The 19514-nt window shown below is 42.1% G+C and overlaps 1 protein-coding gene and 1 long non-coding RNA gene across 2 annotated transcripts in view; one reads left to right on the forward strand and one right to left on the reverse strand.

Moving 5' to 3' along the window:
- The window catches only part of IL13RA1 (interleukin 13 receptor subunit alpha 1), a 37569-nt gene extending 23193 nt beyond the window's left edge, over positions 1-14376 (reverse strand). The window contains exons 1-4 of the mRNA XM_083486491.1: positions 13998-14376; positions 10170-10327; positions 3386-3512; positions 1834-1954 (exon numbers count right to left, since the gene is read on the reverse strand). Coding sequence (XP_083342617.1) covers positions 1834-1954; positions 3386-3512; positions 10170-10327; positions 13998-14262 — 671 coding nt within the window. The 5' untranslated portion in view covers positions 14263-14376. The remainder of the gene's footprint in view (positions 1-1833; positions 1955-3385; positions 3513-10169; positions 10328-13997) is intronic.
- LOC310698904 overlaps positions 1-19514 on the forward strand; it is a 400562-nt gene that overhangs the window by 24046 nt on the left and 357002 nt on the right. The window lies entirely within an intron of this gene.

Consider the following 19514-nt stretch of genomic DNA (forward strand, 5'->3'; position numbering starts at 1 on the left):
ATATTGAATAGTGATATTTCTAGAGAAAATACTAAATTGTTTCTGTACACGACATCAGCGGCGAGAATCCTAGTGGCTAAGTACTGGAAAGCGTAACCAGGTACCGACCAAAGAGGAATGGTTATATAAATTATGTGAATATTTGGAACTGGCCAAATTGATGGATATAATAAGACTAAAGCCAATGAATACAGTCAAGAAGGAACAGAAGTGCTTGAATAATTATTTAGAAAGACAAGGTTCTAATGTAAAAATTTGGCTGTGTCTAGAATGACCCTTGTGAATGGAAAAGGGGAAACACACACACACACACACACACACACACATATAGAGTGCACATTAATGATTCCGTGTCATCCTAGAAAAAGTGACAAGTGGGGTGCAGTGGGGTTCTGCCCTGGGCCTGTTGTTATTCAATGCCTTTATAAATGAATTGGGCAAAGGAATGGAGTTGACGCTCATCCAATTTACAGACAACATCAAACTCGGAGGGGTAGCTAATGCCTCAGAAGACAGAATCAGGATTCAAGATGACCTTAACACATTGAAGAACTGGGCCCATACCAACAAAATGAATTTCAATATGGACAAATGTAAGGTTTTGCACTTAGACAGGAAGAACTAAATGCACAAATATAAGTTGGGGGACCCCTGGCTTGCCAGTTGTACATGTGAGAAGGATCTAGGGGGTCTTGGTAGACCATAAACTTAACATGAGTCAACAGTTAGCAGCAGCAGCAGCAAAAAAAGCTAATGACATTCTAGGCTGCATCCACAGAAATATAGTGTCCAGGTCAAGGGAAGTAATAGTACCACTTTATTCTGCCTTGGGACGCAGGTGGCGCCAACTTGCTGATCAGAAGGTTGACGGTTCGAATCCCCGCAACAGGCTGAGCTCCTGTTGCTCAGTCTCTGCTCCTGCCAACCTAGCAGTTGGAAAGCACATCAAAGTGCAAGTAGATAAATAGGTACCGCTCCGGCGGGAAGGTAAACGGCATTTCCATGCGCTGCTCTGGTTCGCCAAAAGCAGCTTAGTCATGCTGGCCACATGACCTGGAAGCTGTACGCTGGCTCCTTCGGCCAATAAAGCAAGATGAGCGCTGCAACCCCAGAGTCGGCCACGACTGGACCTAATGGTCAGGGGTCCCTTTACCTTTATTCTGCCTTAGTCAGACCACAGTTGGAATACTGTGCCTAATTCTGGGTGCCACAATTTAAGATGGATGTTGACAAACTGGAGTGTGTGCAGAGGAGGGCAACCAAGATGATTACGGGTGTGGAAACCAAGCCCTTATGAGGAACGGTTGAGAGAGCTGGATATGTTTAGCCTGGAAAAGAGGAAACTGAGAGGAGACATGAGAGCCATCTTCAAATATCTTGAGAGTTGTCACATGGAAGATGGAGCAAGCTTATTTTCTCCTGCTCTGGAGGATAATACTTAAAGCAATGGACTCAAACCAAGTTACAACAAAAGAGAAGGAAGAACTTTCCGACAGTATGAGCTGTTCAACAATGGAACAGACTACCTTGAAAAGTGGTGGACACCCCTTAATTTGAGGTTTAAGCAGAGGTTGGATAGCCATCTGTCATGGATGCTTTTGTTGAGATTCCAGCATTGTAGGGGGTTGTGTTAGATGACCCTTGGCGTCCCTTCAAACTCTACAATTTTATGATTTTATGATTCAAAACAGTTTTCATCATGTTTTCCAAAGGGATTTCCAAACTGAGGAATGTTTGATTAAAATCCCTCACAGCTCTGCGCTGAAAGAGAGAGAGGGTCGAGTTCCCAAATTCCCTACACAATGGAAATAAAAGAAAAAATTAAGTACAAACCAGTAATTCAATTTGTAGGTTGTGTTAGGACTTGCATTCTCTCCACGCTGCCATGAGCACATCATGTACTTCATATTGTACCACATACATAGGATTTTAGTGGCTCCTGTACCTGCAATACCTAGGAAGCAAAAGCATCAGAAGCAGGATTGGTTGCATCAAGTACTTTAACTAAGCATTCCTCCTTCTTCAGTGAGTTTCTGAAACTGTGGCCCTAACATGCCTGCAAACCAGTACTGCTGGAGCCCAGAAATTGGGTTTCAAGCACAGCAAGACTCAAAGGCTTTGAACTAGCAAAATTCCACAATTCCTAATTTAGGCTAGGTCATGCAAATTAAACCCACCTGAAAACATTTACTTTGTGTACTTCATTCTATAGTAATGATTGGTGCTTGAAGGCTTAATTTAGGGGTGGGGCAGGAAATTATCACATATATAGAATGGGAAGGTTCAACCATCCCCAGCCCTTTCTTGCAGCAGAGAATTCACCAAATACCATCGATGTATTTCAGAGCATTTTGTCAATTCTGAAAACGTGTTGGAATGTTTTAGTCCTAACCATCACACCCACGCCAACCCCTCGGGCCCCCAGGATGACTGCTGACTGAAATGGAGATCGAAATGGGGCAACGGAGTAACAAAAGGGAAGCATCAGCATGCCAGGGAAAACTCCTATGTTTGCAGAACTTTGCAAAAAGCCCATGAGGGTTGAGCACAAAGCACTTTCCTGCTCATGCTTCCCAGCAACTGATATTCCTACGTGACGTAATACACAGCCATCATGACAAGTAACTACTGAGAGCCTTAATTTTCCATTCATTTGTCTAAGCCCTTTTAAAGGCATCTAAGTTGGTGGCTACAACTGCATCTAGTAGTAGCAAGTTCCATAGTTTACCTAGGTGCTGTGTGTGAACAGTACTTCCTTTTCCCTGTCCCCAATCTCCCACCATGCATTTTAATTGAATAATCCCAGATTGTTCTCTTGAGAAAGGGAGGAACACGCCCCATTCTACATTTTCTCCATACCATGCATGTAACCTGCAGTTTATCTGCAGCACTGCCAACCAGGAGGGGTTTAAAGAGTGCTATCAAACAGTGTCCAATCCCTGCACGTCTAATGCACATGATACTTCTGTGGCTGGTCGAGAATGAGCAAACTCATGCTGAGAATAAAAAGGCCTAAGACAATGTCTCTCAACTTCATGGCCTCCAGATGTATTGGACTACATTTCCCACAGTCTGTTTAATAGCCTGAGTGGTTTAAGCTGATGGGAGTTGTAGAATGAAACATCTGGAGGCCACCGGGTTGGGGAGGACTGGACTTAGGGAAATGTAGCACTAGGTGCACAACTTGGGCAGGGGATCTCAAGAAGCTTTCTGGTTTGGAGTACGAATATGGATTTGTTAAGTTGATACAGATATTTGTGCAATTTTTGATAAATAAATGTCTAATACAAATCTGAAGAGACAATGCATGTACTTTTGTAAACCAAGAACTTCTTTAATAAAAATTATTTTTTTAATCTATAGAATGCAGTGTCTGAAAACTTACCATTTTGACAAAGAGTGATTTTAACATAATCTCCATCACCCTGTCCTTCACATGAAGTGGCGACTCCAAAAATGACTTTTTTACCCAGAGGTATGAACACTGTCCGGAAATTTTGAACATTCCATTCCTATGTTTGGAAGGAGGGGAAATCATTATATACATGTATTAAAAACTACTAATCTCAAACAAAGTAATTTTTAAACCCGATTCCATAGAATAAAAATCATAAGGCTTCTACTGGAAAAACACTCTATGTGTACAACTGTACCAGTAGCAGTTTCCTTGGAAGCCAAAGGCTGCATTTCTAAACACACTCGCCTGGGAGAAAGCAAAGTAACTTAAGTCACTGAGGCTTACTTTTGTGGAGGCATACACAAGATTACATCTATTTCTGGTCTCAATTATTCTGCTAGTTTTTCTTTATGTTCACTTTAATTAAATTACATTCCTATATTTCCTCCTGTTTATTATTTTGTATTTGTATTTTTTATCTGTCTCCATTGCTTTCTCTCTATGCTCCTGACAGTCCATTTGTGGAACACTCATCTATTAACCCTTTACTCCCTTGTGCTATTTATGATCTCTTTTTCAAAATCATCATAATACTTTCCTACTCTTGCTAATTATTGCATTCTCTTTTACTCTGTCTTCTTTCTAGCACACAATATTCCCCTTTCCCTCACTGTCTTCTTAGATTTTGAGCCTGTGGGAAAGGCCTTGGAATTTTTAATTTCTGTACAGCACCCGTTAGGCTGAATGTGTTTAAGTAGCAGCAGGAATTGTGGTACTCCCCTCGTGTGCTTTTCCTGCTATCACTAGTCTTTTCTAATTTAGTTTTCCACTTCTTACTTGAAATGCACACAATCCAATCACAGAAATCGCTCCAAAGAGTTAAATGTCCGTGAAGTTATACAGAAGCCTTTCCATAACTGTGATGGCAATGGTACACTGCAGGAGTCACACAAATGCAACTCCTATCAGTATGGTCAATGGTCAGGAATGATGCCAGTTGCAATCCACAACAATTGGAGGGCACCATGCAGGATACTCCTGATTTAGATGATTTTGCTATCTTTGTTATTGGACTGCCTAATTTTACCATTTGTTTTAGGCCGTGTTTTGGAAGTTATCTTGAGTTCAAGCCATGGAAAAGCTGGGCATACTACTTGATCACACTTGACTTGCATGTGCAAATGACCCACCAGAGCTCTCCAACCCCACAGGCAGAACGCTGGCATTACTTGCAAGATAGCATGTTGCAGAGAAGTCAGTGACACCAGATATGGGGAACCTCTGGCCTGTAGGCCAATCTGGCCCACCAGTCTTCCCTATTTGATTTGCAAAGCCATTTTGAGCAAGCCACACCCACCTGCTATCTATGATGTCAGGATGTGTGGCAGTTAAGGCTTGGCTGAAAAGGGCTTTGCAGGCACTGATAACATAGTCTCCTCAAGGTCCTTTGTGTGGTGATCCCCAGGTGCCCAAGAATCAGCTGATCATTATGTGTTTTGCAACCCCTGTGGTGTACTGGAAGCACTGAACACTGGGCTTGCAAAGCACTTTGAACTAGGATTGCCATATCTTGAAGAACAAAAAAGAGGACAGCCTGAACTGGTGCCAGCCCAAGCCAGGGAAAGAGGCATGTGGGAGGGCCACAGAGCCTGCGCACCTCTTTCCCTGGATTGGGCTGGCAGCGGCCATGGTGTGCAGAGCAGCTTGAGCAAGCCTGAGGCCAAGAAGCCCGAGGAGCCTGATAAAGTTAAAAAAAGAGGAGTAGTGATATATGCAAAGGAGAGATTAGCACCGAAATTAATTTTTAAAGATGAACAAGGAAGATTTTTGGCAATTGAAATTCAAGTGCAAGGAGAGAAATTTTTGATTGTAGGAATTTATGCACCGAATGAGGGGAAATCTGAATTCTTTAAAAAGTTGCACGAGACATTATTGGACTATTTGGATTACAATCTGATTTTGATGGGGGACATGAATGGAGTAGTATCTTCAAATATGGACAAGGCACAAAGACAGGTAGTTACAAAGGATGGTAGACTACCGAAAACATTTTTTGAGATGACAGACAATATGGACTTAGTGGACATTTGGAGAATAAAGAACCCCCTGGGAAGAGATGGAACCTTCTTTTCTGAAGCCAAGATGACATGGACTAGAATTGACCAAATATGGGTAACTAGAGGAATGGCACCAAAGATAAAGAAAGTGGAAATCTGCCCAAAAACTTGCTCCGACCATAACGCTGTAAGGATGGAGATGAAACAAATATCAACTGGCTCCTTCAGATGGAGGATGAATGACACCTTATTTAGAGATGAAGAAGTGTATAAAAAGGCCCAAAAAACTCTGAGAGACTATTTTGAAATAAATATGAACACCAATGTAGAAAAAAGAGTAATCTGGGACGCAAGCAAAGCTGTTATGAGAGGTTTTCTGATACAACAGAATGCAATAAAGAAGAGAAGTCAAAATGAGAAGAAAGATAAGATTTTGGAGAAAATAAAAGAAAGTGAGAAGAAATTGAGAGCAAAACCAAAGTCACAGGAGATTCTGAGAGAAATAAAATTATATCAAGTACAATATATGGAAATGATGAATCAGGAAATAGAATGGAAAATTAAACAAATGAGACAAAAAACATTTGAATCAGCTAATAAATGTGGGAAATTGCTGGCCTGGCAAATGAAAAAAGACAAAAATTTAATACTATTACAAATTTAGAAGTGGAAGGAAAGAATATACATAACCCAATTGAGATTAGAAACTGTTTCCTGAGGTATTTTAAACAATTATATACACAAGGGCCACAGAAAGAAATGGATATAGACCGATTTTTGAAGACAATTGGATTACAAAAAATCTCCCAAGAAAGCAAATCAATGTTGAACTATAAAATATCTGAACAAGAAGTAGAAGGTGCCATTCAAAACATGCAACTGGGCAAATCTCCAGGACCGGATGGGCTGACTTCTAGATATTATAGATCTTTGAAAGAGTGGTTATTACAACCTTTGAAGGAAGTCTGCAATGAAATATTGGAAGTGAAAAGGGCACCAGAATTGTGGAAAGAGGCGTACATTACACTTATACCGAAAACAGAGACTGAAAAGACTCAGCTTAAGAACTACCGCCCTATATCGTTACTTAATGTGGATTATAAAATTTTTGCAGACATTTTGGCCAAGAGATTGAAAAAAGTATTGATGGAAGAGATTCAAAAAGACCAAGCAGGCTTTCTCCCGGGAAGACACTTGTCAGATAATTTGAGGAATATAATTGATATTTTGGAAAAACTAGGAGTGAATATAAACACTAAAGCAGTTCTGATATTTGTGGACGGGAGAAAGCTTTTGACAACATCTATTGGAGCTTTATGAAGAAGAACCTACAGGGGATGGGGGTAGGCCAAGGTTTTGAAAATGGTATAGGTGCAATATACTCTGAGCAAAAGGCTAAATTAATTGTAAATAATGTGGTGACAGAAGAATTTAAGATAGAAAAAGGGACACGACAGGGGTGCCCAATTTCTCCATTGCTTTTCATATTGGTCCTGGAGGTTTTGCTGAATATGATTAGAAGGGACCGGTTGGTTAAAGGTATACAGGTCGGAGCTAAACAGTACAAATTGAGAGCATTTGCAGATGACTTAGTATTGACGTTACAGGAGCCAGAATCTAGTACTAAAAGGGTTTTAGAACTAATTCAGGAATTTGGTCAAGTGGCAGGATTTAAACTGAATAAGCTAAAAACTAAGGTTTTAGAGAAAAACTTAACACCGATTAAAAGAGAGAGGTTTCAGAATGAGACAGGTTTGACTGTGGTTAAGAAAGTGAAATACCTGGGGATTAATATGACAGCTAAAAATGGAAACTTATTTAAAGATAATTATGAAAAATGTTGGACGGATGTGAAAAAAGATTTAGAAATTTGGTCAAATTTGAAGCTTTCACTGTTGGGTCGTATTGCTGTGATAAAAATGAATGTATTGCCTAGAATGCTGTTTTTGTTTCAAACATTGCAAATTGTGGACAAAATGGACTGTTTCAAGAAGTGGCAGAGAGATATCTCTAGATTTGTCTGGCAGGGCAAGAAGCCCAGAATAAAATTTAAGATATTAACTGACGCAAAGGAAAGGGGTGGATTTGCCCTGCCAGACTTTAAACTTTATTATGAATCAGCAACTTTTTGCTGGTTGAAAGAATGGCTACTTCTTGAAAACACAGACATTTTGGACTTAGAAGGTTTTAATAATGTATTTGGATGGCATGCATATCTGTGGTATGATAAGGTTAAAGCACATAAAGCATTCAAGAATGTCAGGAAAGCATTGTTTAATGTTTGGATAAGATACAAGGATTTATTGGAAAATAAAACCCCAAGGTGGTTGTCACCGATGGAAGCAAAAGCACAGAAAAAGCTCAATATGGAGGCCAAGTGGCCGAAATATTGGGAGATTTTGGAACAAGAAGGAGACAAATTGAAATTGCAGAGTTTTAAGAAATTAAAAAATAAAGTGAGAGATTGGCTTCATTATTATCAGATAATGGAGGCATACAATTTGGACAAGAAAACTGGCTTCCAGGTGGAAAAATCACAACTAGAGACAGAACTGTTAGAACCCCAAACTAAGAATTTGTTAAGAATGTATAACTTGCTGTTGAAATGGAATACTCAGGATGAAACGGTGAAATCTGCTATGATCAAATGGGCACAAGATGTTGGACATAATATTATATTTGCTGACTGGGAACAGTTATGGACCACAGGTATGAAGTTTATGGCATGCAATGCCCTAAGAGAGAATATTATGAAAATGATATACAGGTGGTACATGACCCCAGTCAAGCTTGCAAAAATCTATCATTTGCCCGATAACAAATGTTGGAAATGTAAAGAAACTGAAGGTACATTCTTTCACCTTTGGTGGACGTGCCCAAGGATTAAGGCTTTCTGGGAAATGATATATCATGAACTGAAAAAGGTATTTAAATATACCTTCTTGAAGAAACCAGAGGCCTTTCTTCTGGGCATTGTCGGCCAATTGGTGCCAAAGAAGGACAGAACTTTTTTTATGTATGCTACAACAGCAGCAAGAATACTCATTGCAAAGTATTGGAAGACACAAGATTTACCCACTTTGGAAGAAGGGCAGATGAAGCTGATGGACTATATGGAACTAGCAGAAATGACTGGCAGAATCCGAGACCAGAGAGAAGTGTCGGTGGAAGAAGATTGGAAGAAATTTAAAGATTACTTACAGAAATATTGTAAAATTAATGAATGTTAGAATGATGTTGGATAGAAATTATGTGGTTTCCAGCTGTAATGCTTTAAGGGAATATGAAAAAAGGGTTATAAATAGGTAAAAATTTAATGCTATTATTTTTAAGATCAAGATTAGGATAATTAAAGAGGGTAAGGATTTGCTGATTCAACAGATGGAAGTGAAATACAAAAAAGGGAGGTATGAGGAGGTCCAGGAAACAAGCTAAAGGAAAATAAGTAATGGAAAATCTGTGTGTTTTTTAACCATTTTTATTTTGTATTTTTGTTATTTTTTTTGTTTATATGTTGTTGTTGTTATACTTTAAAAAATCTTAATAAATATCTTATAAAAAAAAAGCCCGAGGAGCCTGAGCCAAAAACCCCAGACATTTCCTTTAAAATGTAAAGCTCCGCTCGGATGGGCATGTTGGTCCCTCAAAAGAGGGCATGTCCAGATTTCCCAGATGTAGGACAACCCTATTAGAACACCTCTTCTCTAATGTCCAACAGCCAGATGATTGTCAGGTGTTTGAGAAGAGCTGCACATGGACTGAGCCAGCCCTTTGAATTATCTCCTCTCAAAGGCCAACTTTCACAGGTGGCAACCACCCACCCATGGGGGTAGGAGGGATAAAGATCTTGCTCAGCAGGCCAAAAAAAACCTTCCCCACCCCTAGCTGACACACTCAACTGCTAGTTGCCAAGTTTGGTGAGAGAGGGAGAAAGAAAGGAGAGCTGGAGTATCAAAAGGTGCAAAAATATTCAGCAGCAATCTAACACCTGGAAATAAATTCCACTCAGTAGGTCTTACTTCTGAGTAGACATGTATAAGAATGTGTTGTTGGTGGCCCATTGCTTTCTAAGATATCCCTTCTCAGAGGCACAGTACTGTGTAGTATTTGGTAAATGAGAATGGTATAGGACTCAGTGTGATGCATCTAGGTGCCCTGGGGAAATAATATATTTAAAATGTGTTGGACCGTTAAATCTTTATTTTTGTGTCCCTTTAAGACTCTCCTGTGTTACCCCCTGCTCGTATTGGTGTTTTCCCTGCTTCAAGATTGCCAAGTGTTGAAAAAGATCATGCCACTTGTGTGTTTATGCATATTTGTGTATGTGTGTGAGCGTGTGTGTGTGTGTTCGCACACACACACACACACACACACACACAAATGCATGTGAGAACACCACTCAGGACATCATGCCAGTTTAACTTTCCATGGTTACAAGAGGAAACGCCACCCATGCTAACCTATAAAGACTATATTTAATGCAGCATAAGAGGCCGATTGACCCTCTTCTCCTTATATACCACCCCTTGGCAGAGCTTTAGTGTCACGCCACCATCAATTCAAACAGATCAGATTTCTAGATTCCACAAGTCTTGTCTGAAATCACTGATTTGCTTCTCAATTCCCAAAGCCCTACTTTTCATCACAATTCTTGTATGTGTAATAATTCAGCAGGACAATTTCTGACTTGGAATCAGAAGACCCTGAAAGCTTACCTTTTGGCCCCATTCTCCACTGGTGGTTATAGCAGTTACATACCGTAGATTGCAGTCATCTTCTATTTTTACAGGAGCCCATGTCACATTCAGCTGGCAGTTATTTTCATTGATAGTATATGTGATGTTAGTTGGGCGAGGCAGATCCAACACGACTCCTATGAAAAAAAGGAAGGGAAATGGGGGAACCATCACTTTCTATTCTTTTAAGTGTTGACTTTCAGGACGAATCCAAGCAGCAACTGGAAATGCAGCCAGGTGCACACCCACTGCCACAGAGTTTCAGCCCTTGAGGTCTAAGGAATGCCTTTGGGTGACAGTTTAAGGAGCACCACAATATAGGCAGTTGTCAAAGGCTTGCCATCCCTTGGAATTCTATCCCATGCACTGTGCTCAGCTTATTGTGCATGTATGTCATGCACATAGGGCATTATCTGAGAGGCATCATTATCCCCACAGCTCAATACTGCACACCCTGTAACTGCCAACAGCTCCCCCAGGCTTTAGATAGGACTCTCTCCCAGCCCTACCTGTAGATGCTGGGAACTGTTTAGGGAGGTTTTTAATGTCTGATGTTTTATTGTGCTTTTAATTCTGTTGAGAGCTGCCCAGATGGGCGGGGTATAAATTAATTACTACTACTACTACTACTACTACTACTACTACTACTACTACTGGACCTTGGGTCCTCTATATGCAAAGCATGTGCTCTGCCAATGCCCTATAGCTATAGTCTGAAAAAGGAAAACAACAGCCAGAAACTTGTCAGTACAGCAAGGACGCATCTGATAGGGGAGTCTCAGGCATGGAGAAAAGTGGGTCAAAAGACTGAGAGCTGGTGTGTTATATCACAAAAGTTAAGAACAAGATAGAACAGGATGACTAAGTAGTGATAATATACCTGCCCCTGTACCAGATTCCTGGAATCAATGAATGCTGCCAAGCTCCTCCACCAATGTCCTAAGTTGCACCAAGCTCTTTGAACGCATCACAAAGCAATATCAGCTTCTCCTTCCAGATGTATGCAACTAGCCAACTAGTTTAGAAAAATAACCTTAAATGCACAATTCAAGATCAATGGTACTGACCACCCTGGCATTTGACAAAGCACCTACAGTATTTTTAAAACTTTAATCTTTTAATCTTTAATTAATAGAAGATTTTAATCTTTAATTAATAGAAGATTCAACCCATCTTTAATGGGTTGAATTTTAATCTTTAATTAATAGAAGATTAATTAATCTTTAATTAATAGAAGATTCAACCCATTGATGCTTCCAGCTGGATTATGCCCATATAAATTTTTGCTGCCTTTGTATGCCATCAAAAAAGTCTTGTTTGGAAATTATGCTTCCACTTCTCTAGTTCCTGTAGCAAGCTTTTAGTGATTCACTAGGTGCTACCCACACACTTTTAAGCTTTCCCCCTCAGCCTCAAGGGAAAAACTGAGAGTGTCCAAGATTCTTATTTCTTCACCAAATAGCAAACTATGTGGAAATGCAGTGTAACACAACTTATGCTGTGTTGCTCAAAATCTCAGACTAGCTCTCTTAGGTAGCTAAGCTGGCTTCAGCCTATTGCATACTGACATGGAAATATCTCATACCGGGTATCTGAAAGTTAATTTTTAGAGAATGTTAGTTTTGTATTTGTTAGCTAATAATGCAGGAAGGGTTCATATTTACGGCAACTGAGCTATCTAAATAAATTATTTGGTTTTTGTTTTCTTTACGCATATGTATATTTTCCTTCTTTCTTTGTAGATTGCATTTAAATTGGTGGTATAGCTATGCCAATCATTTAAACTTCCCTTCCTCAGTCTCTCTTTTATTATTTTTTGATTGCATGTGCCTGAAGAAAAGTTTCTTCTACAACAACCCTAAACTAGCAGCTCCAGGATAGGGGAGATCTCTTGGGCAAGGTATTCCAAGGGTCCCCTTAACGTAAAAGAAAATTCTCTCATCCTGCTGCCTCAGAACATTGCAGGCATTCCATGGAAAGCAAGGGTTCTGCATCAACAGGTCCTTTGGTAGTCTTACCTAAGGTCATCCTACAAGGGCTTCCAGTTGGCTAGTCACAGTGACCAAATGTAGCCCTCCAAATAGCTTGTTGTCTTGCAAATATGAAGTACATGGTGTCACAAGCATCTCACTATACATATAATTACTAGATTTCCTCTTGTTGCAGCCCACAATAGTATTTTTGTTAGCTTGCTGCACTAGTATATATTTTGTCTGCTGAAAGTACATCAGGAGGGATTGTATCTGTAGGTCAACAACCGAAGCCAACCCTGAGTTTCCCTGGGCAACAGATTGCCAGCCAACTCCTTTCTGCCCCTGCCTTTTAACAAATAGAAAATATACGGGCACACATGTAACATACTCAACATGTAACATACTCAGGAAACATAGAAAAGAGGCCACCTCACAAATGGCAAAGGACAATCCTTTTTCACTCACACATAGGCATGTAGGCAAGGGACACTAGGGTTGATCAGTAAGATTGGCAGCTCCTCCATCATGCCGCCAGGCAGGCAGACAGACAAGATGGCTCTGATGGGCAAAGTAGGTGGGCAGCTGCTGCTGAGGTGAAGTGAGCCTGTTCAGAATGCTAGATTACCATTATTAGGAGAAGAGGCACAAAGCTTCAGCAGCACACAGACTGAGTTATGCTCATATTGGGCTGGGCACGGAGGAGTCAAGGAAACCAGCCAGCCTGCATGCAATGGAAGAGGTCTGGCTAGAGACTGTTTAAACTGTTCCAGTGCTAACAGAACAACAGCAGAAAACCGACTTAATTAGGAAGGTGGAGAAAAACAAATCAAACCCACTGTCCTCTTATAGAGGACACTAATAGAGCAGGAAGTTAAGAAGTCATCCAGCTACTCCTTCTGGACCCAAGTCTACTTAAGCCTCCCTAAACATTTCTAAAATGTTCCTTATTTGGTTTAAGGTCAAGTTACGCAACTTTGCCAAGTTTTGTTCCCAAGCACCTAAAAGAAATTATGAAAATGACAGTAAATTGGGATCACCCCAAATGTAGTAGTGATCAGCGAGCTGCAATTTGGACAGCAACCTGGCCGCAGATCAAACAGCCTTGCTGTTGACTTGAAGACCTTTGTATGTTAACATGCCTTTGTAACTTTTTCTTTTTTAAATTAGCCAGTCACTTGAATGATTGTCTGTATTGTTTTCAATGGTGTTTCATATTTGAATGTTGTACACACGTGCAATCCCCCCCCCTATATTTTACGACGTGGGAGCACATCAATACTTTTATAAATACAAAGTAAATAAACGGAAGGATGGGGGAAAGGGAACTGGGATTTTCTTCAGCACAACGGGCTTCCGTGTGCCGAACTAGGTATTAGGAAGGTGATCAGCAAGGAGCAAGAGGGACCTGGGTCGGAAGGCATGATGCCAAGCATCGTCAGCTTCTGAGGAAATTCAACTCTTGTCTCCTTCCGAGGAAGCAGGCGCTTATCAACACCATATTCGTATCTAATCACCATAAGATAAATTCCGACCCAAACAAACCCGCGCACCAATTTGGGGTGCCGAATTTTAACGAGAGGCCACTTCCTTCTCCAACTTGGAGCGGGATTACTTGTGAGGAGCTAATACTTTGAGGAAACAGAGCTCCCTTTGCTCCTCCTCCTCCGCTGACTTCTAGGAAGGAGTTTCTCTCCCTCCGACCTTAAGGGATCGACCCCCCGCCACTCTGCCCTCCAGGGGCCCTCGTCCGAGCAGGGGGAGGGGGCGCCCCGGGGGACCGGCCCCCCCGGAGGCCCCCCGGCCCGCTCCCCCGGCCCCTTCCCCGCCGCCTCACCTCCGCCCACGGCCCCGGCCAGCAGCAGCAGCAGCAGCAGCAGCGCGGCCATCTCGGCGAGCAGCGGCTCCCTCACATCCCCGAGGCTCGAGTGGCGGCGGGGCGGGCGCTGCCGGGAAGAGTGCCGGCCGGGGCGCCGCCTCCTCCTCCTCCTTCTCGCGGCCTTGGCCCCGCCTGGCGGAGGGAGGAGACGAGGGAAGGAGGCCGGCCTGAGGGGAAAGAGGCGGCCCACGAGCCTCTCTCCTCCTCTCCGGCCCCTGAGCATGGGCAGAGGGCGCGCTCTCCAGGCGGGTCACAGCCTTGTTGTTGGCTCTACTCAGAGGAGACCCATTGGCATGAAAGTGGCTAACTTAGGTGCAGTCAGTGAGGGCGCCCCAAAGAAGGTGCCGGGGGATTTCTTGCTTGCTTGCTTGCCTTCTTCCCAGTGTTGCTGCTATCATCAGAATCGAACCTAAATGAATGGCCGTGACTGACAAAGTCCATTAAGTTATACGTATGTAGAGAGAGACAGGTGATGAGGTAATTTTTTAAAAAATCATTTCTTCACTTTTTAAAATAGGCATTTTAAAATAGGTGCAATTACATATGGGTTAAGTAGCAAAATCCAGATCAAGACAGGAGATAGATAGAGAGATAATTATTTATAAAATATTCATTTTTTATTTTTTAAAAAAGTAAATATTTGAACACCCAGTTCACCTTGCAGGGCGGAGGAACTTTTCTTTCCTGGTAGCATAGAAACAAACAAAAGGATAAAAGCAGCCATGCAGTCAAAATTATAAAAGACTGTCAGAATGTCACATACGTAACCTAACTCCCCAAGGTTATTGGAAGGATAAAAATGGGGAATACAAAACTCAGTATATATATGTAGCAAATGTGACTAAAGAAAAATGGGAGTATTCATCCCTCTTTCCTTTTTATTACTTTTTAACAGCTAAAAAAAACTTAGAAGAATAAAAATAAAGCAAAGGATATACTAGAATATATTTGTTGCTGAAATATAACAAAAGCTGACAGTAGCCCTCTCAAGCATGTCTGTCTCATTGAGTTAAATAGAGTTTACTCCCAGTAAAGTGTGTAGAGGTTTGTTGCCTTAATGAATCTTGTTCTGTTATACAACTGAATCATTTGAAAAAGGTGTTTTCTTCCGTTAAGACAAAAATAGCCCAGACCTCCTGCACACACACAAACACACCCTCCCTAACCTCAAGCAACCAAGCAACCAAAATCAACACTTAAAATTTTAAGATAAAACAACTAACTTTTTTAAAAAGACAGAAGAAACAAACAAAAAAGCCCTGTTTTTATTAATACTTATTGCCTTCACATTTTTCATGAAAAAGTAGGAATTTAATGCTGCATCAATGATTTGATACTTAATATTTTAAAGTTTATGTTTTAGTACATTTGCAAAAGCTCCAATTGTAAATACAAAAATATACATAGTAATCAACTTATTTGACAAAGAAGAGAGGGAGAGAGGAGGGTTAAAAGAGGATTTTTAAGAAATGGTTCAATGGCTCACTGTTATCCTGCATTTTATCACACCAATGCATAATAAAAGGACCCCATCTCCCAACAAAATAATTACCCACTTGCCTCCTGTCAACCTGTGGGAAGGTAAATGGTGTTTCCGTGTAGCTCTGGCACTCATCAAGGTCCTCCATGCGCCAGTAGTGGTTTAGTTCTGCTGGCCACATGACTCAGAAAGCTGTCTGTGGACAAATGCCGGATCCCTCAGCCTGAAAGCGAGAGGAGCGCCGCAACTCCATAGTCGCCTTTGACTGGACTTAACCGTCCAGGGGTCCTTTACCTTTTTACCTTACTCTTATGACCCCTGGGCTCTTACTTGTGGGGTGCCTCAGGGTTCTGTCCTCTCCCCCATGCTTTTTAACATCTATATAAAGCCACTGTAAGGGATCATCAGGGGGGTTGGGCTGGGTGTCCATCAATATGCGGATGATACCGAGCTCTACCTCTCTTTCAAATCGGAACCAGTGAAGGCGGTGAAGGTCCTGTGTGAGTGTCTGGAGGCAATTCGAGGATGGATGGCGGCTAACAGATTGAGGTTGAATCCTGACAAGACAGAAGCACTGTTTTGGGGGGACAGGAGACGGGCGGGTGTGGGGGACTCCCTGGTCCTGAATGGGGTAACTGTGCCCCGAAGGACCAGGTGCGCAGCCTGGGAGTCATTCTGGACTCACAGCTGCCCATGGAGGCGCAGGTAAATTCTGTGTCTAGGGCAGCTGTTTACCAGCTCCATCTGGTACGCAGGCTGAGACCCTTCCTGCCCGCAGACTGTCTCACCAGAGTGGTGCATGCTCTAGTTATCTCTTGCTTGGACTACTGCAATGCGCTCTATGTGGGACTACCTTTGAAGGTGACCCGGAAACTACAACTAATCCAGAATGCGGCAGCTAAACTGGTGACTGGGAGCGGCCGCCGAGACCATATAACACCAGTTTTGAAAGACCTACACTGGCTCCCAGTATGTTTCTGAGCACAATTCAAAGTGTTGGTGCTGACCTTTAAAGCCCTAAACGGCCTCAGTCCAGTATACCTGAAGGAGTGTCTCCACCTCCATCGTTCTGCCTGGACACTGAGGTCCAGCACCGAGGGCCTTCTGGCGGTTCCCTCCCTGCGAGAAGCAAAGTTACAGGGTACCAGGCAGAGGGCCTTCTTGGTAGTGGCACCCCACCCTTTGGAACGCCCTCCCATCAGATGTCAAAGAGATAAACAACTACCAAACTTTTAGAAGACATCTGAAGGCAGCCCTGTTTAGAGAAGCTTTTAATGTTTAATAGGTTATTGTATTTTAGTGTTTTATTGGAAGCCGCCCAGAGTGGCTGGGGAAGCCCAGCCAGATGGGCGGGGTATAAATAACAAATTATTATTATTATTATTATTATTATTATTATTACTTGTCAGTTTTAGCATTTGAACATTTCCCCACACACTTGTAATCCAGTTGGAGCAACAACAACAACAATTTTATTATTTATACCCCGCCCATCTGGCTGGGTTTCCCCAGCTACTCAGAGTGGTTTACAGAATAATAATAACAACAGAGAGATAATAAAGCTTTATTACTTAAATTGCAACGGTTGTTGCCAATTATATTTGTTGTTTTTGTGAGGTTCCTGGTGTCCCCACCACTATTCTACCACCACTTACTTACTTCAGTAAATAAAGTTCCCCACCAGAAAGATTGTATTTCTGGAAGGGGCACAAGGAGACCCAGGGAGATGGCCACTCAACTTTATAGTCCTTGTTTTATAGACCAACTAGCAATGGTTGTAAAGTTGTGCTAGCCAGCAGATTCTGTGCATCTTTACTTAGAAACAAATCCCACTGAATTCAAAGTAAGTGTGCATCATATTCCAGCATTACTTTCTATTTAGGTTTGCAGCTTTCCTTTACGTGTATTATAATGACATTGGGGTTGGACTAAATGGGTTTTAGGGGGTCCCCCCCCCAAGTCTAGAAAAAGAGACTGCTGAAGAGGTAAAGCATGGTGGGCAAATTCCGCCTGGTAGATTCCTTGTTTTAACTAACCTTTGCATAACTAACTAGATGGCCAAGTACTTGTGATGTGTTGCCACAGAAACTAAGTACGTAACTGGAGATGCTGCTAGAAGGGGCATGTCTTTCACCTCATCCACCTACTGATCACAGTTGTCACCAGCTTACGATAGCTGCATTCACAAGTGGCATGAAGCCAAGCCATGGTTTAGCATGAACACGTGGGCTCCCAAGGAGATCACAGTTGCTTTGCTTCTCCTTGGTCCTTTTAAGGTAAAGGTAAAGGTACCCCTGCCCGTACGGGCCAGTCTTGACAGACTCTAGGGTTGTGCGCTCATCTTACTTAAGAGGCCAGGGGCCAGCGCTGTTCGCATACACTTCCGGGTCACGTGGCCAGCGTGATGAAGCTGCTGTAGCGAGCCAGCACCAGCGCAGCACACGGAAACGCCATTTACCTTCCCGCTATTAAGCGGTACCTATTTATCTACTTGCACTTAAGGGTGCTTTCGAACTGCTAGGTGGGCAGGAGCTGGGACCGAAGGACGGGAGCTCACCCCGCCGCGGGGATTTGAACCGCCAACCATGTGATCGGCAAGTCATAGGTGCTGAGGTTTTACCCACAGCGCCACCCGCGTCCCTTGGTCCTTTTAGCTCAGTGTAATAACTAAGTAAAGGTTTGGCTGAGCATATGCTGTTAACACCCTGGCTCATGGATAGCTCTCTCCCGAGTTGGAGCCAAGGCTTGTTCTTGGCTGCAGCTGGTGGTTAAGGAGAAGAGAATCTCCGTTGGGAGAAGGACAGATGTGAGATCCTTTCCAGGAGCTGGCATGTTCACACTGTCCCAGAAAGCCTGGCTCACTGTGTTATGAAAACCAAACCCCTATATTTAAAACACAAAAAGCAAAGAAAAAGATGGAAGTTACTACGGTAGGAGGTGAGGTGTATATAGGTTTCTGCTTGTTCATGTGAGTTCATATGCCACTGGATCTCCTGGCATGGGCACAGGCAAGATTTATGTTGTCTGGGGGCAGGACACCCACCTGCCATCATCCTCTGGCTCTAGCAGATTCAGAATGAAATGTCTCCATAACAGTTGTTTTAAATTACTTTCTTTTGACTTTCAGAAAAATCTGTCAAAATCTTCAGTCATTTGAAAACTAGGAAATAAAATAGAAATTAACATCATGTGGTTAATGAGGATATTTTGCAAAAAATTCAAAGAACACGCCTTTTTCATTTTATTTTTAAAAAATCTAAACTCAAGTTTTCTTGGATTTGCTGAAAAGCTTTTCAGTGCTTCCTTCTCAAATTCCTCCTCTTTTCCATTGCAGCTCAGTAAGCATAGCTAAAATGGACGAGAATGGGCGAATTCAGTTCGGATGACCATCATATCTACTACTGTGGGCAAGAATCCCGTAAAAGAAATGGAGTGGCCCTCATAGTCAACAACAGAGTGGCGAAAGCTGTACTGGGATGCAATCTCAAAAATGATAGAATGATCTCGATACGAATCCAAGGCAGACCTCTTAACATCACAGTAATCCAAGTTTATGCACCAACTACTGGTGCTGAAGAAACTGAAATTGACCAATTCTATGAAGACTTACAACACCTTATAGAAGTGACACCAAAGAAGGATGTTCTTCTCATTATTGGAATGCTAGAGTAGGGAATCAAGAGATAAAAGGAACAACTGGCAAGTTTGGCCTTGGAGATCAAAACGAAGCAGGGCAAAGGCTAATAGAGTTCTGTCAAGAGAACAAGCTGGTCACCACAAACACGCTTTTCCAACAACACAAGAAACGACCCTACACATGGACATCACCAGATGGGCAGCATCAAAATCAGATTGATTATATTCTCTGCAGCCAAAGATGGAGAAGCTCTATACAGTCAGCAAAAACAAGACCTGGAGCTGACTGTGGCTCAGATCATCAGCTTCTTATAGCAAAATTCCAGCTTAATCTGAAGAAAGCAGGAAAAACCACTGGG

This window comes from Podarcis liolepis, assembly GCF_965112155.1.
Source record: "Podarcis liolepis genome assembly, chromosome: Z".
Taxonomy (NCBI): Eukaryota; Metazoa; Chordata; class Lepidosauria; order Squamata; family Lacertidae; genus Podarcis; species Podarcis liolepis.